At 40.8% G+C, this 24,232-nt stretch overlaps 1 protein-coding gene across 4 annotated transcripts in view; it reads left to right on the top strand.

The window, feature by feature from the left end:
- Window positions 1–24,232, top strand: part of TRPA1 (transient receptor potential cation channel subfamily A member 1) — a 913,216-nt gene that overhangs the window by 723,063 nt on the left and 165,921 nt on the right. For all 4 annotated transcript variants that reach the window (XM_086965876.1, XM_086965877.1, XM_086965878.1 and 1 more), the window contains exons 22-23: window positions 589–764; window positions 19,250–19,379. In XM_086965876.1, the coding sequence (XP_086822002.1) occupies window positions 589–764; window positions 19,250–19,379 (306 nt within the window). The remainder of the gene's footprint in view (window positions 1–588; window positions 765–19,249; window positions 19,380–24,232) is intronic.

The following is a 24,232-nucleotide window of genomic DNA, read 5'->3' as shown; positions in this document are numbered from 1 at the left end:
TCAAACCATCAAACCATGGTGCTCAGATGGGGACAGGGAACCTTGGCATGTTCTTCACCCATGCTGTAATGCAGCTTGGGTGGAGAACATGCTAAGTGTGCATGAATGTTTGGCTGGCCCCAGAGGGCCAGTTAAACATTCATGCGCAGTTTGGGAAATGCAAGCCACTCCTCTTCTCCCCTGCTCTGTCGGCAGAGCAGTCCCGCCCCACCCCGCCTGGCAAAGCTGCCGCGCCTGCAACAGGAGAAAATTCAATGATAATAACTTTCAAGTATTATCATTTTATTTTTCCTTCCACTGCTGAAAAGCAGTGGGGCGACACTCCTCTGCCTTAGAGGAGAAGCCACCACTGGAAAACAGATACTCAAATGATAAGCACTAGCATTACCCTACATATGCATGCAAAGTGCTCATTTACGTTCGCCATTTCAGCTACAGAAAGTTAATATCGTGATCCAAAACAGCCAAAGAATTTTGTTGGGCAGGGATTATTTTTGGACATCTCTGCATTTTAAATTTTAAATATGAAACAAAAATGAACAAACAACCTAAATGAATATTTATTTTAATTTTCTGATTCTCTTTCAGAGAGTGAAATACCTGATGGATGCCACAAATTTAGTTGACTGGACCATCCATGTTACAAGCATTATCTTTGTGTCGACTTTCTGGAAAAAATCTATAAGTATAGGACATTGGCAATGGCAATGCGGTGCTATGGCTGTTTTTGCATCCTGGGTTAATTTTCTGCTTTACCTTCAAAGGTATGGCTGTCAGAATATCTTGTTTTAGTCAAATAAAGATTGCTGGTGAAGTATATAATTGCACACATTTTAAATTGATATTTACGAGAATTAAGGTGACTTTTCTGTAATAATTTTTTATCCATAGCATGAATTTGTAGACTAAAATCATTCGTAAAATAATATGTTGTGACATTTCAGTAAATTATTGAAAATAATCTATGGACGTAACGTCTTCCATTCCCGAAGTGAGTTCTTAACCCATCTAAAATTAAATGGTTACTTCTCCACACACAAACCATATTAGTTTTGTGGAACAATGGCCAGATGTACAAATACACTAGTCGCAAAAAGCAGTTGCAATTTGTGACAAAAAGATTTGCAATTAGTATTATATTTTGTTAATTGAACTATGCACTTATAAGCTGTTTTTTTTTATTCCGAATTGCTGCCCAACTTACCTCATTTAAATTACCGTAAATTGAGAAACACTTCAATTGGGCAAAATCACAGGGACTGTGGTCTGCAAGAGCCAGCAGACCACCATGTCTCTTACTAATTATAAATAAAGCATTTTTTTCTAAAGCTGTTGTTCCCATGATGAGCAGGGTTGGTACTAATTTGCATAAGGTGGGCCTTTGTCTAAGTGGCATAATGGGCAAAACATGATGGCTTGGCATGAGGGCCCGCGATTGCCAGCTGCTGAAATTAATTCAAGATTTCTATGCATCACCTTTTTGTTTTTTTTGTATCTGATCCCTTAAGTGCAAGGGGTGTGCCAAGATGTGGATCCTTTTTATTGTCGTAAACACATTAGAAACATGATCACGCATTTGCACTGTGCCAACTGGCACGGGCAAAATTCACAGGGGAATTATATACAGGACAGGACCAATCGGGCTACTGTCAGAACCATCAGAACAGGTAAGTAAATGCAAAACACAACCAATAACTACTGTTTCCCAAATTTTGCAGCCAGCCTTTCAATCTTATCTATTGCAGCTTGCGGATCAGGGGTGACGACCGCAATGTTATCGGCATAGGCCAACACCTTGGTGTTATTGCCCATAACCTCCATCGGTTTGATTGCACTGTCGTTCAGTATAGATCTAACTAAGGGATCTATATACAGCACGAATAAGATAGGGGAGCAGGGGCACCCCTGCCTTGTAGTGCGAGTGATTCTAATCCTGCCCGACTCCATCTCCATTACCTGTATCTTAGCATGTGCTTCAAAATACATAGCTTGGATGGCAGTTACAATACGTGGGCCGAAGCCCTTAGATCTTAAATTTTGCCACAAGTATGCCCATTCTACTTGGACAAAAGCTTTTTGCACATCCAATAGTTTCAGAGACATCTGTGTACCTGTGGCTTCGGCTATATCAAATAGCGAAATTACACTTTGGACATGGTCTGTTGTGCTTCTGCCTGGGATGAAGCTCGTTGCCATGGGCTCACTAGGGACCCAATTATCTTAGATAGTCTTAGAGCCAAAATCTTAGAATATAATTTCTCGTCAGTGTTCGATTAATGATATTGGTTTCTTTGAGACGGGGTCTTCAGGCTTCTTCCCCTTCTTTAAAAAGATCACTATATTGGTCTCATGCCAAGATTGTGGCGGGCCCCCTTCTGTTGAACCGATAAAAACAAATCAACCAGGAGGGGGCCAGCTCTGCCTTTAAGGCTTTATATGTCTCCATCGGGATTCCGTCTGGGCTTGATGCCTTTCCCAAGGCCATCGTCCGTAATGCTTCTATGACCTCAATCCGTGAAATATCAGCTTCAAGCTCCAGCAGCTGAGGGGACACATTCCCTGTTATTACCTCAATTGTACCTGATGGAGAGTCCCTAAAGCGATACAAATCTTGATAAAAAATCCGTAAGTATTTTTAGTATACCTGTAAGATCTGTAACTATCTGACCTTCCTTCCCTCTTAATTTTAGGATGTTATTTGCAGCCGCCCTTTGTTTGAGTCATAGTGCCGCTTCCCCTTCATCTCTCCATATTCATAGTTATCCCGTGTCCCTGTTTGAAATCTTTCGGACAATTTTTTATTATAGATTCCATTAATTCTAGCCTTAGTCTGATTACTTTAAGCCCTGGGCTAGCTTGTAGGTCTGTCTGGTTTTGTCCTATGGCTACCATATGTTGTTTCTCCTAAATACTCAGCACCTCTGTAAGTGCCTGTATCTCGTCCCGCTTTTGTTTCCTATGAAATGCCCCAATTATGGTTATTTCACCACTAAGCCATGCTTTGAATGTATCCCAAACATTTTCTCTTAATGTGCTGTATCTGTTCATATCGAAAAACTGTTGAGTCCACCCCCTAATATGCTTTATGAACCCTTCTGTAGCCAAGAGCTTTTTATCCAACGTCCATTTTGTGTATACCTTTCAGAATGTCGGGACCTCAATGTTCATTACCAGTGGATCGTGGTCCGATAGGACCTTAGGGAGTCATTTAATCTGTGCTCCCTCTAAAAGAGAGACAGAGGCAAAAAAATAATCGAGTCTAACATATTTCCTGTGTGGACATGAAAAATAAGTAAAACCTGGTTCCCCTATTTTTTTACATGATCAGAGGAGGCAAGATGGCGACCGAATGAAAGTCGGTCATAGGTGGCTCCCTTAGGATAGCGTGACAGAGTTTAGAGCAGGATGAAAGTGGACCTGAATGGCTCACCTTCAAGCAGGAACTATTGTCTTTGGGAAGTAAGCAGCAACGGAGCTGGTCTTACCAGGAATTAGGCACAGGGCTTCTGTGCTGGCAGAGATCGCGGACCAACTGATTGCAGGCTCCCAGGGTCTTGAGCGTGAATTGGCCGGGATATCGAGTTTGAGTGGCGGATGCAGCGCAGCCTCTAACACGGACACCATGGCTCCTAAGACAGAAGCAAAGGGGAAAGGTGGTCCCTCTCAATCTTCCTCCCTGGAGTCCCCGCAGCAGAACTCGGTGGACTCGGAGATATTATTTGCTCCCGCGGTACAGGGGCGACGGCAGCGGGTGCGGCAGGAGAATCTCCTGGATGAGAAGGGGAGGGGCGCGCTGCCCCAGCCACCTCGGACCACAACAATCATCGATCTGTTCCGGGGTGCAGGGACTGGATTGGCCTGCCAAAGGAGCAGCTTGTTACTATGGACCCAGTAAAGAGAGATGGACAGAATATTACTGGTAAGCCACCATTGTGCTTTGGGGAGAATCCTGAACAGGGTGACACAGAGGCTATAAAAACATATGTGCAGGGGGCCAAGGGGGCCAAGGGGGTCATTTCAACACACAGTCATTTAAAGAGGGACAAATTCACAATACTGTTCTGGCTATTAATGGGAGAGAGGGCTTGGGAGAGATGGGCCTAGCTATTGTCTCTAAGGATATTGAGATGTTTGGGGGAAATTAGATTCAACAGGAGGAAGGACCCGGGTAGCATAATAGTGTCCAAAAACCAATGGGGAAGCAGAGCGAACGCAAGGGTCCCCCAAAACCTGCAGGATATTGCAGGAAGGCAGGGAGAGGGACATTGACTCGGAGGCATTTGACTTTTATTCTCTCTCAGACGCCACTTGGTCTAATCTGGGCTCAGGCCGCGGGTCCAATTCAGAATCAAGCGAGGAAGAAAGTATTTCTGGTACTGACGCTAGAGGGCGGGACAGGATTACTCCCAACAGGATTGCTCCTAACAGGAAAACATTCCCCCGGACAAGAGAAATGGATAACCCTAAGCAAACTGATCTCAGATGGGACAACTCTATGGGAGATCAGTTGGTGGGGGTTAGCAACCAGCCTAACCTGGAAGAGGCTGCAGTAGGGTCCCCGGCGCTTGCTCCTACCCTCGAGTCTATATTGAAGTGTGTAATAGCGCATAGGGAAGAAGCCCATCTGGAAAGCAAACGTTCCCTGAACGCCACCCGGAAACTCCAGGGCGCAGTTAGAATTGCAAAACCCTGTAATGATATAAGCGATCCGATGACGGAACTAGAAACAAGGACGGCCGCATTGGAAGTGGATACAGTTGGCTCAAGGAAGCAAGTTATGGCGCATGAGGAACAACTCACGGATATTCAATGGAAATTGGAGGAAGATGAAAACGGACAAAGAAGGAATAACCTACGCTTTCTTAGTATTCCAGAGGGGAAGGAAGGGTCCAATGCACGCCTCTTTGTGGTCCAGCTCCTGGAGCAATCCTTCCCAGATCTGGTAGAATGGAACTGGGCACAGGAAATACAAAGGGCGCACAGAGTACCCTTCAATATCCGACAGCCAGTTCGCCCAGATGCCAAACCTCGGGCCTTTCTGGTCTATTTCGGCAACTTTTTGTTGAGACAAAATGTGTTTGAGAAGGCAAGACCTGAGGCAGAGTGGTTAGCTGATGGATTTACGTTTTTTACTAGGCCAGACTTTCGCCACACTACGGTTAAGCATCTGAGGCAAATGATTACCCAGTTCCAGGAGAAGGGCGCGCAGGCCCTCCTCCTCAATCCGGCTCGACTAAAAGTAATCTGGAAACATCAAACTCATTTCTTCTCATCAGAAATCAAGGCCAAGGAGTTTCTAAACACTAGGGGGTGCTGACTTTCTCCTTCTTCAAGTTAGATGAACCTAACCAATAGTTTCAGCAAATGGACTAATTTTTGGGGTTTTTGTGTTCTTTGTCTACTGTTTATTGAATATATGGGTGCAGATATTTCACATAGGTGATATTAGGGCACAAATTGGCTAAACTCGACATCCTAAGGGAGTGAGCCACCACTCATCACCCACAGACCTAGGAGGGTCTGTTGCTTCACCTAGCAGGGTTGGGGGGGTGTTAAGGGAGTAGGGCGCAGGGGGGAGGGGTGTGAGGGGTGGGCGGGTGTGAGGGGGTGGGGAGGTGCGGGTAGGGGGGCTAAATTACTTACAGAAAATCCAGCAAAGCAGATTATGGGGGCAGGTAAGAAGAAGCACCAGAAACAGTACTAATACCAGAAGTAGGTGAAGGGCAATATAGGAACCAAGGAAGTTGTAAATATGGGTAGGCTGACCATTTCTATGATTAATATTGGGGGGCCGAATGATAGAGGGAAAGAAAGAAGGTCTGGGGAGGTGTTGCGAGCAGTAGAGCCAGATATTATCCGTCAGCAAGAGACCCACATCCCCTGGCAGAAAAGAGGGCTTAATATTATTCTAAGGTAATGATTTGCTCATCTCAGTCCACCAACACTAGAGGGGTGGCTATACATGTTGCGCATAGATTTTTACCCATTAAGCAAGTCACATCGGATAAATGGGGGCGGTGGGCATTTGCTCTCATTTCAAATCAGCTTACTATTTGACAGTATTTGGCTCAAATATTGACGATACGGTTTGTTGTCAGAATTGCAGATTGAATAAGCCTTGTGGCCAATGCCCTCAATTATTTGTGGGGACTTCAATATACATTTAGATACGGGCGATTGGGATAAGGGCGGGCATATGGGGAGAAAACCTCAAGTTTTTAAAGCTTTAAAGGCACTCATGGCCAGCCATGGACTGGCAGACATATGGTCATGAACAAAAATATCCAACTAGTTGAAGGTGTTTTGTATATAATGATATGCACTTTTGTGGTCACTTACCCTGTAATTTTGACACAGGAGGCCTTTATTACTAAAACTGTCTTAAATACAAGCACTAACTTGTAGTTAGACCTGGGGGAAATCTTAATTAGGCTGGAGAGATTGACATAATTCATGTAATTTTGCATTACTCTTGTAAAGGAAAATTACTTAACATTATGTAATTACACCCACTTGCATAATTAGGAGTTTTTGGGGCCAAATCCAACCGCAGGAGCACTAGAACAGCTAACTTAGGGAGCACAAGCAGCTGCTGGCCGCTGCTGTTCCTGTTCTGTTGCATTAAGCTCTATTTTCTTAGAGCATCTTGCATCGTTGGATCTATTTTAGGTACAAATGAGCATTTTTCACTGAGATAATAGCAATAAGGGCTGGCTTATGCTCCTTGCACAATTCTACATAACCTTTCTGTAATTCTGCGTAGTTACACTATAGCAAATTATGCATGTTACACTCATCCCTATTTATAGGTCTAAAAGATCCCAAATGTTTGAATGTTTCCAAGTTATTTGGTCAGACATTAATTATGGTTGAGTTTAATTAAAGAAATCAGACTAAAGGCCAGAACTGGAAATGTTTGTACCAGTGACATAGTACCATCGAAATGTTGGGTGATCTTACCAAATAGAAATAACTGTATAGAGCCCCTATGAAGTCACCAACACAGTATTATTGAAAGCCTTCCTTACAATCCCATTACGGAAGGAAGAAAAACCATGGGCCTGTTTTAAAATTTGAAGGTCAGAGTTAAATCTTTCAGGACGGATGAAGACAATACCTCCAACATCATTAGGAACAGACGCCTTCAAAATTGTTGCAGCCATGGCAGTTCCTCTCTATGGAGGAAAAGTTTGATGGGCAGTGCCATCAGACATTATGTACAACAAAACAATTGCCAATACTGCTCAATTTTTTTTATCAAAGAACCAGTAAGCTGAGCTCATCCAACATTGAATATATGTGGTATAAGTGACGTTGTGTGAGTTTGATGAATAAGGGCCAGATGTAGGAGCCCTAATACCGGTCGGTAACGGATCGGTAAATTTACAGAATCGGTAAAATACCGAGTCGGTATATTTACCGATTCGGAAAAACCACATGTAAGTGGCACTCCTAAGAGTGCCACAGGCCCTTAAAAATCGGCATTTTACCACCCAATCCTATTGGGTGGTAAAATACTGAATTCAGGTGTGCATGCACATCTGTGCATGCACACCTGTGCAATGTGACTCACAGACATGCCCTTAAGGCATGTCTGTGTGCCACATGGCACACAAGTCCGGAATTGGGGTGCTAGAGGGTGTCAAAGTGACACCCACTGCACCCTTGCAGGATTCGGTATTTACCGATTCTGTAAATACCGAATCTGTATTTCCCATTGATTCCTATGGGCTTCAAGGCCCATAGGAATCAATGGGAAATACAGATTTGGTATTTACAGAATCGATGAATACGAACTCTTACAGATTCGGTAATTTTTTACCTACGTCTGCCTCCTTCCAATTTACCGACTCTTAAATACCGAATCGGTATGAGTCGGTATTTAAGAGTCGGTAAATCGGATTTACCTACATCTGGCCCTAAGTGTTTTAAAAAATCTGTTTAGTTTGTCTGCTTTTGTATTGTTCGCACCATCCTTTCAACCCCTTAATGTACATATTCACTATTTTCCTTTGATCATTAGATTCTCCTCCCTGTATTTATATAAAAAACAAGTAGAATCACTTTAGTTTATGATACATTAATGTTGGATGTCTAAAAATAAAAGAAAAATCAAAAAAATGTTTTGAAAGAAATAAATTTTAATTTTCTGAGATACATTTCCGGACTGAAAGAGTGGTCTTTTAAGTTGAGAACGATGAGCTCAGCTTACTGGTTCTTTGATAAAAACATTTGAGCAGTATTGGCAATTGTTTTGTTGTACATGATTGTGGCGTAGCCTTACTGCGCTTAAGCCAAACCCTTCCTTGTTCCCAGGCATCAGACATTATGGGCAGCTGGCTGGCAAACTTTTCAAACTTCCCAAAGTGGGAGTTTATTTTTGAAAAAATGAAAACTAATGGGCCCTACTCTGTGGGAGTTTTCTCACAATGTGTGGGGCTAATTTTTTTTCCCTGTCTGTTCCAGCTAGGTTTCACTCTAAATAGAGTATGCAGTGTAAAGTCCATAATCCTCTGACCCCCCCTCTTTTGGGCCACCAGGGAAAGTATTCTGTTTAGGAGCCACAAGTAAAGGAATAGGTCTATAATTAATCGAACTGAATGTTACTGGAATATGAAATAATAGTTGTAGTGAATTAGAGAAAGACATTCAATCAGGCATCAAAGACACAGAGAAAAGAAACTCACAGAGATATTTTATTAATTTACTATATTACTAATATTATAGGAAATACGACACTAAAAAACAGAGGCATTTTGTTACTTCCATTCTTGTGACCTGTGAGTCAATCATTTGCACAATTCCACCTTCATTCTCATTTTCCATAAAGGGGATGTGGATACATTGTTGAGGTTTTAGAACTGATTTGGGGGTGATTTTCTTTCAAACGTCATTTTCTGGCTATATCTCAGGCAAAGCCTTTGTGCTAGGTGATGGCTCTCACAGCAGTAGTAACAGCACTGGCGTCAAGAAAGCATATCTAAAACAAGGATACAATGAAGCATGACGTCTGAGCTCCTGGCTGTCTTCAGCCTTCCTGAGCAGTCATCAGGCATGCACAAAAGGCAGCCCTGCTTAAAAACCTTTTCACCTTTACAGGAAAAATCTCTGACATACTACCCCCATCTCATAGCCTCCACCCTATGTTTTCACACATCTAGAACTAATCAGCACTCCTTTTCTAAAAAGGACCTCACAAAATTTCTGTGGGTAGCCTTGTATACATCACCTCTCTCTCTAATGTCTGGGTCTCCTCCCCCAGCCACAGGGATGCAGTCCAAAAACTTCCACTGTCTAGTGAAGCTGTATTTACTCATCATCACATCATGCAAAAAGCATCCCACTGTTCTATTCACTTAGACTTTCACCACACACAGAAACGTTCTACATATCTAATGCACATACATGCGCATGGAATGTCAACACAGTGGCCTGAAAGTCACATAAACTATTCTACCAATCTTGATACTCACTGTCTCTTTGCTGGCCTTCCACATATGTACATGTATGTATCTCCACCACCCTTAATCTAGCCTTTAGATTTTCACAGACTCGTCTGGTGTGATGTTATCATTGCTGGCATTCGTTCCCAGTGCTATCACAGCTGGCAATCTTTGTTACTCAGAATCCTTCCTTAGACCCTCGGTGGCAATCTATCTGGAACCTCCTTCATACCCTCTTCTGCTCATCTGAGCCTTTTTATGATTTTGAGTTCCTCTTTGATGATTGCTGTAGCCCTCTGACCCCCTTTGTTAGTCATTAACCATTTTTGTTGACTTCAGTCAACCCTTTTTGCTATTCTTCACAGACCACACTCCTTTTCACCCACCCTACTTTATACCCCTATACCAAGTTTCTGTCCTTCAGATCTAACCTCGGGCTCCTGTACCAGCATCAGACAGTGTCTGCTATCAGGCCTGGCTTTTTATTTCATTTGCATTCTCTAATATTTCAGCAACTACTTACCAGTTATACATGAGCTAGTAAAGGTGGAGGTTTCTGGGGGTTGGCAACATAAGTATCATGAATAAGAACCATTAAAAAAAAAAGATATCCTAATACATGTGGAGTAGAATACCATAGGAGTCTTCCTGCTCCAAGACTTTTTCCTTCTCCTCCATGTCCTTCGTGTATTGGTCCTCCTCTTGATCCTGTTCCAAACCTTCCTTTTTTGGGTTGTTATTGTCCTCCATATCCTCATCCAGGCGCGGTCCAACTCGTTTTGGTCACCCTGGCACTGGTTCCCTGAATCTGGGGCTCCTGATTCTAGCCTTCCTGATCCCTGTCTTCCTGACCATTCCTTGTATTAACCCTTCCTGGGCTCCTTATCCTGGTACCACTGATCCTGACCCTGATCCTGCTGGTCTGCTGGGTCCTTCTCCACCTAACCCTGTTGTCCTGGTTCTTTTAGATCTGGCACTACTAGTCAATTGGATTAGGTCAGCCTAATTCTCCTTGTCTGGTCCTTGTTTTCGTGGTCTACCTGGTACTGCTTCCACAGGTCTTTGTCCTCCTTATTAGGACCTCTTAGGCTGGACGTACTCATTATGGTCCCGGTCTGGTACCATTGGTTCTTGTGGCTCAGGTGGTCCTAGTCCACCTAATCCTCAAAAAGCCTGATCCTGCTACCCCTGGTCTCCTTAGTTGAGACCCATCTGGTCCGCCTAAGCCTGTTCCTGGTCCTGCTTAATCTGATCCTCCTAGTCCACCTAATCCTTCCCAATCTCCCCTCTGGTCTTAATGGCCCAGGTCCACCTGCACCTGCCCCACTAGTTCTCTTGTCCTCCTCCACTTTGTCACGATACTCTTGGCTCTGGCCGTTCTGCTCCTTGTCATCCTGATTCAACACTAACTTGCCCACTTAGTTCTGATCCTCCTTGTTCAGGTAATCCTGTTCTTAGGCTCCCAGCTTGGTCATCCTGGCTTCCGTCATGCTGGACTTCCTTTCCCTGGTCTTCCTTCTCCTTCTCGTATTCCTTTTTCTGGTATGTTAGGTCCTAATACTCCTTGGCCACTGTGACATGATCTTCCAATTCTCCTTGTTTGGGCTCCCACTGGACCTTCTTGCTGTGGTCCTCTTAGCTCTTGTCCTGCTGGCTCTCTCTGCCTGGCCATTTCCTTCTGATTCTTCAGATCCTGTTCTCCTAACCTTCCTTTCTCTCAGTCCAGTTTGCCTAGCATTTGTCTAGCTAGTCCTGGTCCTCATAGTCAGTGTTCACATCTTGCTTTATTGCCCACTAGACTTAATTCTTCTGTTTCTGGTCCTCCATGTTTGGGTCTTTGTATTCCTAATCCTCTTGTTTCTGCTCCTCATGGCCATCCTGGTGTTTCCAGACCCCCTTCTGCTAGCTTATCCTCTCCCTTCTGATCTGCTTAACCCTTGTCCACTTGATCTGGGCCTTCTGATTCTTCTCACACTGCTCCTTCATTTCCAAATCCATCAGTTTCTGGTCCTGCTGCTCCTCTCAGTCCACTCGGCCTCTTGTGTCCTGGTCCTCTTCCATGTAGTCCTTGTCTTCCTGATTTGATCATCCTGTTCCATCCGGCCCTGTGCCTTGTCCTCATGATCTTTCTGGCATTGCACCCACTTGTCTGGACACTCATGATCCTGGTACTCTTTTTCTGGGTACTTCTGATCCTCACCATTTTGTTCCTGTTCCTTCTTATCACACAGGTCCAGTCTCCTTAGTCTTTCTGACTATGGCTGTTCTTCTGATCCAGAACTTTTTCACCCTAGTCCTGTTACCCCCAGGGTCCTGGTGTTTCTGTGTGATGTGGTACTCTTGAATCTGGTCCTATGGTCATGGCCCCCTGGCACTCCTAGACCTATTCCTGGTGCCCTCAATATTAATCCTTCAAATCCTAATTGCTTTTCCCAATGTCCCCCTGACTTTGGTCCTTCTAACATCCTTATTACTCCCCCTCATTTTCATTGCTTATTCTTGCTCCCTGGTCCTATTGCCAATAATCCGAATGCACCTGATCTTCCAGGATCTGGGACTAATCCTCTTGCTCATTGTTCTTGTGCTTCTACACCAACTGATCATGGTGCTCTTTGCTCTGATCTGATTTGGGCCTGGCCATCCTGTGCCTCACATGCCTAACTACAGTGTTCCTAGCTCTGTGGCCTGGACTGCAAGAGTCCTCCTGGGCCTAGTTATCATGAACCTAATGCACCAACCAGCTTAGCCTTGTTCTCCTTGGTCATGGTAGTCCTGTTCCTTTCTTGTCCTCTTGGCCCTGGTCAACTTGTCCTGGTTCTAAAGCCCCTAGCCCTGGCACCGCAGACCCTGATCCATATGGCCTCTCAAGTCTTAGCCCTCTTACTCTGTGTCAACCTGGTTTGGTTTGCCATGGTCTTCTTGGATCCGTTACTTAGTCCTACTGGTACTGCAGAATTGATCCTGACCCTTTTTATCCAGGTCATCTTTGGTTGGGTCTTGAGAAACTGGTAATTTTGGTCCTGGTCCTCCTAGCCACAGCCATCCAGTCAACATGGTCTTGTAGATTCTAGTTGGCCATCTTACATCTGATCCTCCTCACGTTGGTCCTGCTACCTATAATGGTTACTCTGCCCCACTTGGAAATTCTAACCATGGACCCCTAGTCCCTGATCTTCATGGCACTCTTAGACCTGTTCCAAGTCTATCCCTTCCAGTCTGTCTTGTCATCATTACCATGTACTCATACAGCTAGTCCTTTGGACCCTGGGTCTCCTGTTTGACAGGATACCGGTTCTGGCCCTGTTCACCTCTCTCACCATCAGTCCTCATATTCCAGCTCTTTTGGTTTGTCTAGCTCCCTTGTTTGCCAATTTCGAAAGGTTCTGCACCTCATCCCCATGGTCCATGTAACCCTGGTCTTAGTTTTGGTACTCCTTTTCCTGGTCCTCCTTTTTTTGGTCTTCTGGTGCTGCTCCTACTGACCTTGGTTTCCTTAGCAATTCTAGTCCCCCAGTCCTCCTGCCCCATCCTATTAATACTAGTCCTCCTGGTTCCCTGTTCCACCTTGTTGTTGTCCATCTGATCCTGGTCTCTTCTATAATAGTCCTTTGTATTGGTCCTCCTGAGTATGGTCTTCCTCATCCCTCCAAGATCTCATGTTGCGGGTCACCCTGGTTCATGTAGTCCTTGTCACCCTTGTTTACGATCCCTCTGAATCTGACCCTCATGGATATTTTGCAAGTGGAGCTTTCAAGACTTTCTCTCAGATATTTATTTTATTTTGACTTCCAGATTTCGTATGCTGGGACAACGCTGTCAAGGGCAGAAATGAGGGCTCAGTGGAGACAGGGTTAGCCCATTTGTAACACTGCTTAACATGTTAAAAATCAAAAACACCATTCCCAAGATGCATTGTACAGGTGACTAAAATGTCATTGTTGCTGGAAGGGCCACTCATGACATGAGACCAATAAGCATTAGTGCCCGAAACTCTGCTGGATGAATAGTATGAAAAGGTGTGTTTATTCACAGGCAGCAGAGTGAACGCCTTCTGTAAATTACCCAATTGCATTATCTACTTGTCTCCAGCTTTCACTTCCCCATTCTACAGAAGCCCCATTACTGTGTCTCACTCAGTTTACCCCCTGTGAGTGTCACAAATCACTGTACCCGCAAGCCCCTATTGCCTACTGTACGTTTCCCTCTCTCCTGGACCCAGATACAACCTCTCTGTCTGCCTTTGTGTTCGCTGCTGCTTGTCCACTGCTGCTGTATTGCAAGTTTAGAAATACTAATCAACACAATCTCCCTTAAAAAGAAGCCTCAAGCAAGCATAAGGCCTTCCATAAGAAGCCCAAAAAGAGCTGAGCACTCCACAATCATCAAAAAGTTTCATCATGAACAGTAAAAAAAACCAATGTATTTTCATAAGTGAACTAAACAGTTTTGGAACATGATTTGAAACTGTACTCATTATTCTTGCCAATACCAAAATACTCCCATACTGCAGTGCCATATTTTGAAGCTTCTTAAACTGAATTTTGATTCTTGCATTTCATATTGGAATATTACTAAAGTGTAAATGTTTAAATTCAAAATTGATTTTACTGTTTTTTCATCTATAAACACCGTAGTTTGATCCATGCTCTTATGTACAAACTATTGTACTTTTGGAATGATACACTCATGTTGCATCCTACCATTGCCTGGTGCCTCTTTTTTCTTCATGGTCTGCAAAAATAAAAACTTCCTTTACACTTTTTGTGCAGTATCCGGTAACATTGTGCATTATCACTACTGTTTGGACCATCGCCGGCTAAACAGCAGAGATGATGTACTATTTTGCTAAACCCTGCGTAAATACCAGAGATTATGTACTATTTAGCCTGCAGCCTTGCAAATAGCCACTTTCCCTCAATTATGTCCCAAAAACTGCAAAGGACCTTTTTTTCCACATTTGGCTGCTGATTCTAGAAATAGAGCTTTTTTACTCTTGAAACCTGCTAGTTAGAAAACTAAAGTTCCTCTTAATCTTCATGATATCCAGTGCTTTTTGTCTTTGTACTTTTTCATAATAAATAACAATCTTGTTATATAAGCGTTGAATTCAGCTACACCTCTGTGGTAATTAATCACAACTTGTAATCAAAATGTAATGTAAGTTAAATATTTCTTTTGGATGCGGGTAGGGGTTGGTTATTAACAGATGAGGTACTTAATGCATTCATGTGGTTTGATGTAACCACCTTAACGCAAAACTTGAACTTATGTTTTTGTTATGCAGTTTTATAGAAATTGTCAAAGTAATATTTATAGAAACAGAACCAATATCTAAAGCAGTACTAAAGAATAATTGCCTGAATGGAAATGTATTCTCCTCGAGTCTTGTATAATAAAGTACTGAGCCTTCTTTCTTTAGCCCATGTGGGCATAATAGCTACCTTTCAATATGTCCCTTCATCAAGTATCCATAATTAATGTCGCTTCTCATTGTCTGATTCTTTGAATAATTATGTTTTATTCTACATTAATAGATATCTTCTTAACCTGATTCACTACTTTGAAAGTCTTTACATTCCAACTGAATGATCATGTTATTCTCCCATTAACTTTTCTAACATTATATTCACTTGTACAATGTCTTTCCACTCTGCCAAGACCAAATACACTTGAATAATGTACATTGCCATGATGATGCTAATGGTAATGCATTGCTATTGGGTGTGTTAAATCTTACAAGCTCTATTATTCATGTCTTTAGTTTTTATTTTGTGCTCCAGGCATACATTTTCCAAATTCAAATTTCTGTGGATATACAAAGAGTATGATTTGTAACTGATCTTTTTTGCATATATTTTTTCATGATTCTTTGTCTATTTGTTTCCGCATTTTTCTCCCTGGCTCCTATTTTGACTTTCCACTCATGTGAAAGCCCATCCTTGTGTTATACACGTATTTTTTAGTTCTCTTATAGTAATTTTTCTTTTACTGATCTGTTTTTCATATATCATAGCTAGACTTCATCACCTTAATTATATGTGCCCACCTGGGTCAAGATATTCAGTTTCTGATCTTAAATCTTCTACATTATTTTTGTATATTCCCTCATTTTGAGAGGCCCTTTTTCTGATCCCTATGCCAGTACCTTTTCAAGTGGATCAAAATTACAAGTCTAGCACTAGATAACATATAACCATCAATTTTCCACTAATGAATTTCGGCAGGTCAAACATGCAGAAACCTACTGGGGCAAAATACCCAGTAAACACCTGTACATGAGAATTTCAGTACAGAAAGCCCCATAATGTGAATGTTATTCCCCACTTGGATGGAGAAAGCTTGTGATACCAGATATTTATCCAATCTAATAAATGCCGATCCCTGAATTATTTGTTTTTATCAGGTCCAATATTTAACTGATCCCCCATCAAGTCTCTCAGAATTAGGGAATACATCTATGGGCCTTATTATGACTTTGGCAGTCCTCCGGTTGTGCCTTCACACACCATCCACTTAGGGACGGCCAAGGATGTAGTTCACTCGCCTGCCCGATTTGGAGTTTAATCCTGGTCATGCATGCCACACCGTGCAGGAATGGGGGTGCTATTAAAGGGGGGCCGACTCGGATGCACCTTCAGGCTCAGGAATGGCACGTGGTCCTGTTAGGGCCCCCTTAGTTGCCTCTACGCCACCCTTTTCATGGCGGGCTTACTACCATGAAATGGGCAGTGGAAATGAAACTCAGAATATGCTAAGCTGTGCCGTAGTGGCACCACCAGCATAGTTCTGGGGGTGACAGCTGCACGACTCCTGCGGGATCCTGGATCCCCGGCGGTAGCAGCAGTTCTGTGGTGGTCTGAACACCACACTTGTAATACGGCAGGTGGGCCAGCAGTGTGGCTGTGATTGGACTGTGACCACGAGTGCATCGGTCCTATGGACCGCCATACTCGAAATATGGCCCTATGTCTGTAGTGGGGTACAATAGTTGCTAGTTCAGTTTTACCTGAATTGCCTCCTATCAAGGGGTGTGCATAATTCTTATATTTTTGTTTCTCACAGTTAGCAATGTTTTGGGAAATTAGGGGCCAGATGTAGGTCACCAAATACCGGTCGGTAACAGCCAATTTCGCCAGTTACCGACCGGTATTTGGAGATTGAGATATAGGGGGCTTAATATTTACCGATTCGGTAAATTTACCGATTCGGTAAAATACAGAATCGGTAAATTTACCGAATTGGTAAATCTAGATGTAGGTGGCTCTGAAAACAGTGCCACAAGCCCTTAAGAATTTGTTATTTACCATGAAATACTATTTCATGGTAAATAACGAATTCCTGTGTACATGCACATCTGTGCATGTACACCTGTGCCATGTGGCACACATACATGCCCTTAGGGCATGTATGTGTGCCATACATACTTAGGGCATGTATGTGGCACACATACATGCCCTTAGGGCATGTATGTGTGCCACATGGCACACAAGCCAGAATCAGGGGTGAAACAGGGTGTCAAAGTGACACCCTGTCCCCCTTGACAATTTGGTAATTTTACTGAATCTGTATTTACCGATTCGGTAATTGACATTTATTCCTATGGGCCTCAAGGCCCATAGGAATCAATGGCAATTACGAATCGGTAAATACTGATTCAGTAATTACCGAATCATACCGATTCAGTAAAAATTACCGAATTATTACCTACATCTCATTTACTGAATCCAGAATACCGAATCTGTAAAATTCGGTATTCTAGAGTCGGTAAATGAGATTTACCTACATCAGGCCCCTAGTGCCTAATTACGCAAAATGCAAATTTGATACTTAGGGCCATATGTATCATCAAACTATTTTGCATTTCCTAAATAGCGAATTTTAAGGAATCGCTATTTAGGAAATGCAAAATGGTATGTATGAACAAAATAGCATTTATTTTGCGATTCCTTAAGCTTCCTTAATTGCGAATTCGCATTTTGCGAATTCGCAATTAAGGAATATTTTCCAATGCATTCCTATGGGCCAGGAGGCCCATAGGAATGATTTCCAAATAATTCTCAAATTGCGAATTCGCAAATTGCTAATCGCAATTTGAGAATTTTTGCAAGGGGGCAGGGGTGTCTCAAGGACACCCTGCTGCACCCCTGTAAATTACATGTGTGTGCATATGGCGCACATACATGCCCAATGGGGATTTCTAATTCCATGAATACTCCAGGACTGGCCATGATGAAAAAGGGAACCCAGGGGCTTAGAGTGGAGTGTATTTCTTCAAGACAATTCAAAGCATAGAGTATCTTTGAACTTCACTCACAATATATCTGGATTCTGTGTTTTCAAATACAAAGCAAATAGTTGCCACAAGTATTGCCTATCTGCCCTTGAGCTACAGAACCCTAAGAAAATTGGTCTGACATATGGAAGTATTTTTTCTTCTACATAACAGTTATGTGTTATCCCAAATATTAGACTAATTTATGAATTTCTCTTCAGGAAGTTTGAACAACCCCTTAGATGTTTATTTAACATGTTTGGCAAAATTATCTGTAAAATGTGATCACATTTCTCATGTAAAGAGATTACATTTGCAAAAAGTGATAGCAAATTGTGCACCAACTTTTTGTGAATGAAATAGGATTTTGTGAAATGAATTATGTGCAAATAGGTCAGATAAAAAAATACTGAACACACAGGTTCACAGACCAACCTAGCCAAAAAATATTAATTAATATAGTCACAATTTTCATTGGACTGTGAATGACTACAATAAATTGGATGGTGGCCTGCAAGGGATAGCAGATCATAATTTCTTTGCAAAATGAAATTATTTTTTAAAAGCAGGCCAAAATGATCCTGATTTATCTGAAAAAGAAAAAGAGTTCCATACTTCAGTGAGACCTGACAGCGGTCCCTTAACTGCTGCTTACTCCTGCTGATGATGCCACACTGATTCCCAATGATGAAGAGGTCCAAAATGGACCTTTACAAATAAGTCAACCCTCCAACTTGAGTGCCAGTAACAAATCCATGGGTAGCGATCGGAGTTACAGTTACAAACCATTGATTGATACATACCTCACCGGCTCCCAATTCAGAAGGAATGCCCTTAGAAAGTCCCTTCCAAATTTCAATTAAATATAGGTTTCTAAATCCATTTTACGATTCTGAAAAAGTTTACCACATTCCAAAATGGTGTTAATAATCAGAAAAAGGTATTTAGTGATTGTAAACCCTGCAAATCAGGGTCTGCAGCTGCTAAATTACTTTGTACATCAGTCCCCAAATTCCTTCTCGAGAGGATCAGATTCTCTCCCTGTAGTTCTGTGGACTAGCAATATGTGGCTAGCATTGAAACACATTCCAGAGATGTTTTTAGCTTCTTTTCTTGCCTTGAAGCTGTCTCATACCTTTACAGGTTTATGACCAGTGGTGTAGCAAGGGTGGAAAACAGAGTACCTTCACCTTGTTTAGGTATGAAATGGCTGATATATTTGGGAGGCAAATGAGCTCCTTCACTTTTTGGCCCAAGTGCTTTTGCACCTACTACACCATTGATAGCTACATCTCTGTTCATAATAATTCTTACGGGAGAGGTACCTTTCAGTGATTAGAGGCGTACTGCTAGTGATATATGTGTGCTTCATCCACTGCCTTGTGCTCTTTGTTGAATGCTACCTACAGGCCTGAGAATGTATGCCTTAGAAGCAGAGGATTGCTATCATGATTCCTATTTTCGATGCTATAAACTTGTATTTTATTATATCAGACATTGTGTTTGTATTTACATGTGTGTATATTTCCTCTAGGTTTGAGAGTTTTGGAATTTACATAGTTATGTTCTGGGAGATTCTTCGGACCTTGTTGCGGATTGTAGTGCTGTTTTTTTTTCTTATCTTGGCCTTTGGACTCAGCTTCTTCATTCTCTTATATCCACAGGTCAGTGGGCTCATTTGTTGAAACGTATTTTATATAAATGTACAGAACTTTCGCAGGGTCAAATAGCTGGCAACTAAGACATCCAGCTTCTATTGTCTTCTTTACCATTTGACCAACATTGTGTGAGGCTGGGCGGGTGACTTTAACTCCCTCTGCCTTACTGACGTATTTGAGAAGTGTTTTGCTTGGAAATGGATCAATATTAGCCCTTAGGTATAATTGATAACCACTTCTGTGCCACTCCACTTTTCAAGACTTAGACTGTCATTTAAAGGTTGCTGGGTGGGTCACAAGCATTGCAGAGGTTTCGCAGAGGTACCGCTCTGTCTCCCAAAACCACATCCTACCTACAGTATTCTGAGTTTGATAAATGAGGATTTTTCACCAGCAGTGCTTCAGCTGCCATGGCCATAGTACGTTCATGCAAAACTTACAATGTCAGTTAGTTTAAAATGCCAACATTACATTATGGCCTGGCTATCATGCTTTTTATACATTTTCTAAAGACAAACACTCACAGCATCGATTTGTTTTAGAAATGGTAAGACAGTATCCTTGATGCGTGTGGAGTTTTCTGTGAGCACATGGGCACACGTTGGGACAGACTCACAAACTGTGTTGTGTATTTTATAAAGTAGTACTCTAGTAGCAATACTGACTTACTGCAAAATGCAATTCACAAACCTATGAGTGTAAACTCTTTAACTTCATCTCTCCAATTTTTTTCACTAGGGAGATTCTCATACATATACGTTTCCTACTAATGCTGGCGGTACAAGGGAGAGTACCTGGAAAGTGGGTGGTGTATAGGGAGGAGTAAAGAAGGGGTTGGGGGACAAGGGAAAAGTTTAGGTAGGAACATGCACCCACCCACAAAGGATTAAGCCCATTGCTGTGCACCCCTAGAATTACTACAACCAAAAAAAAACAAGAAGAGTAGTAGATTCACTCCAACCCAGTGTGGAATAGGTCCAGCAAAAGAGATGCCCAAACACTGGTACTGCAACAGCCTCCCAGAGACTATAATGGAGGACGAACTTAAAATGAAACCCCATCGGAAATAGTATAAACTTTAAATATTTTAACTAGTTAAACAAATAACTACATTTAACTAAATGTAAAAAAATATATATATATATATCTGTTATGTTGTTTTGAATAATGTAAGTATTTTTTACAAATTGAAATATTTATATACTATGTTTATTAAATATATTTACACCACTTCTAATTATCCTAATGCATCGATGTTAATGGTGTATAATACATGATAAAAAGTGTGTTCTTTACTTGACATGGAATTTTTTTAATTTAATTTTAATCCTAGAAAATATTGAATTTAATTTAATATGTTCAAAATAATTCTGTTTTTCAATGAATATTAAGTTACTAGTGATGCAGCAATTCTGTTTATTTTTCAAGTTTACTGACTTTATTTTTCATTTCTCTACACTTTACTATAGGGATACTTCTAACATTGTGGCACAAATTGAATGTTGTATTAAATATGTAATGTATCTTAAATATATTAAATTAAAATAACATTATTTTATTTAAGATGTATTTTAAGCAAAGTTTATTTTTTAATTTCAAATGTTTATTAACAAATGTCATCATAACATAATATGTAATTTTTTAGTATGTTTAAATGTTAATTTTGTTTAACATTACTTCCTATGGGGTTCTATTTTAAGTCCCTTTCTCCATTAGTTTCAATAGGAGAGTGTTGCAGTATAAGTGGTTGGACACGTTTTTTGCTGGTCTTACTACCTCTCTTTTTTGGCAGTAGTAACTTCCACGTGTTGATTTGGCTCAGGGATTGGAAACATGTAATTCTACACTTTTGAGCAACTTTGAACTCTTAAACGGGGAATAGTTAAAAGTAGCAAATTTGCTCAACAGTGTACGAGTAAATTTACATGTGTAACTTGCTCACACGTGTTAAGTGTTACCTTTGTAAATAGTTCTCTGTGTTTCTCACATACAAATTAGCAACTTTATTATTTAAAAATTATTACCAATTAATTAAAATTAATTACTAATGAATTACATTTAATTATTCATTCCTACTAATTAATACTTATTTTAACATAATTAAATTACTTCCCACCCTATTCCCCTATAAACCCACAACCTGCTACATAACATATTTATCAATTATTCTATTAATTAAAAATTATTACCAATTAATTAAAATTAATTACCAATTAATTAAAATTAAATATTCATTCCTACTAATTAATACTTATTTTAACATAATTAAATTACTTCCCACCCTATTCCCCTATAAACCCACAACCCGCTACTGAACTAAAATGCTAAATTTAATTAAATTACAGAAATAAATAATTAAAAACATATTATATACATTATAATATACAAAAAAATTATTAGAAAATCGATATCAGTAACATCGAAATTATTTACATCGATATTACTACACATCGATATATTTAACTTCGATATTACTGATATCGATATTAAATAGTGTCGATATTACTTACCTTCGATATTGTGTTACATCGATTTTTAAACTTCGATATAATTGTATATCGATATTTAAATTTCGATATTATGTCTGTGTACCGTCTCTAGCAGGTTGGTATGGTGGGAGTAGGAAAATTTGCATACAGGAAAAAGGCTTTTGTTGTTCAAAGACAAAGTAAATAAAACTTCTGATAAAGCACCGGATTTCATGACAGGTCGTCTGTGGCAGACTAGTATGCCTGGGGTAGGGAAAATCACATACAGGTAAGCAGCTTTACGGAACCTGATATGTGACTGACTTCACCTTGGCCCTTAGTGCTACTTGGAGTCACATTCTGGCAAATCTCATATTTCCCCAGAGGACATCTTTGACTCCTTTTTCGTCAGTGCTAATCCCCACCAGCTATGTACTGTCAAACCGACTAACAGCTAGACCAGATCTCCCACAATTTTCTGATTGACTGAACAAGAAGTGAGTCTAATTGATCATTTGTAATTTGAAAATATAGAGCCATTTTGCCATTTTCATTCCTGATCAGAATTTAGCAATTAGAGATTAAACTGTTTATGTATTCCATGGGTAAAATGCTACATTTCGTTTGACATTTTTTGCATCCTATTACTTTGTTCCATGTTATTCTCCACTTGTCAGGATTATTATGTATTTTCCTGTAGAAGGGTGGGCCCTAGGTGAGTCCTCAATCTGCAAAGCCTTTCAAGGGGGATATGTCTAGCAGAAGGTAATGTGCTGTGCAGAGATACATTTACGGCTTGGCACTTCTGTAATAATGCTATAGATATGAATAACTATGTAAGAAAAGTTGCCAAATGCTTCAAGGCTTCATTCACTACTGTACCATTACATTCTGACATTCATACATGCCCTTCTCATCAGGCATTTGCATATCATGTAATTGAAAAATGTCATGGCCATTTCTGTTGTTGCTCTCAGATGTTTTGATGTTGGCACTTCAGCTTGACATAAGCTATGGTCAGATGCACTATAAACTAATCACCTTTGAAAATGATTCTTATGCTAACAGGTGCTAAACTATGGGCCATATGTATTGTCACAGACCACATGAACTGCTTTTGAGAAATGTAAATGAAATTGTAGAGTATGTAAAATGTGATACCACCATTTAATCTTGTAAGAAAACTTTGAATTTCTATGAAATTTGTTTTATAATGTTATCCCAGTGGCAATTTAAAATGATGTTTTCACCCAGCCAATCTGTAAATGTATATATCTGTGTCTGGCCAACACTTAAACCAGACAGAAAACAGCCAGCCTACTATAATATGACAATCTGCCATAATATTGTGAGAAAATGAGACCATAATATTGTCCTTGAAGCAAATTATGCTGGCAGAAATGCAAATCAAAGCACCCAAAATAGGTGTGTTATGGAGCCAATGCACTTTGGGCTAAATGGACTTGTGTAGCTTCAAAAGTAAATGAGGGCACTTTTGTAATCTTATGGTAGAGATGTTGGGCTGAAAGAACAGCATTTTACATTATAGTACAGCTAATACCTTCCAAGATAAAAAGAAGAATGTGAAATAAGTAACCAGTTTTTGGGAGGTATAATTTATATTTATATTTTACTTCTACTGACCTACCATATATCAGATAAACATTATGGGGATGTATAACTTTTAAGGATATCAGTTACCAGCTATTACAAAATCATTGTTCTCTAAACAACTCCCATCTGTGACTGTCATTTCATTTTCTAATGATTTTTTTAGAGCTATATATTTATAAATCACAACACAAGTTAACTAGAACGACTGAAACATGTTAAACTACGTCCAATTTTTTTAGGAACTGGTCATGCTCACTGGGACGTGTGGCTGGTATTTTCTGGAGGCACTTTAAGGGACAAATCCTGGGTCCCTGAATGAAGGTTCTTTCTGCAACATCATAAAAGTGCTCACTAAGCTGTTTTAAGTACTACTGAGGAAACAAAAAGGTATAACATGTCAGACATTAAGGCAACTCTTGATTAGAACTTTCATTTCACCACCATGGATTTTTTTCTTGTTGCCCAAGGAAGGTTAATATGAACATTGACTGCGAATTACCCTCTCCAAGTGAATTGGTTGTATTTGAAAGAACATCTAAGCTACAGCAGTCTGCATAGCTTTAAGTGCAAAATATTATAGGACCAAACTTGGCAGAATACCCTGTCCATCAAACCCTTGCCCTGCCCGCTCTGTTATAGCCCACTCTTTTATAAGTTGACCATCATCTTTCTCACAGTGGGTTTCCCGTTGCTCCTGCTGTCATAAAACTCTGATGGGGTGACATCAGACTGCCCGTCCTATTTAGAGTGGAAGGTCAGCTGTTTTTTTTCCCAATC

The sequence above is a fragment of the Lissotriton vulgaris genome, chromosome 4_1 (genome assembly GCF_964263255.1).
Source record: "Lissotriton vulgaris chromosome 4_1, aLisVul1.2, whole genome shotgun sequence".
Classification (NCBI taxonomy): domain Eukaryota; kingdom Metazoa; phylum Chordata; class Amphibia; order Caudata; family Salamandridae; genus Lissotriton; species Lissotriton vulgaris.
The sequence above is the reverse complement of the archived record's forward strand: the minus strand, read 5'-3'. Positions and strand labels throughout refer to the sequence as shown.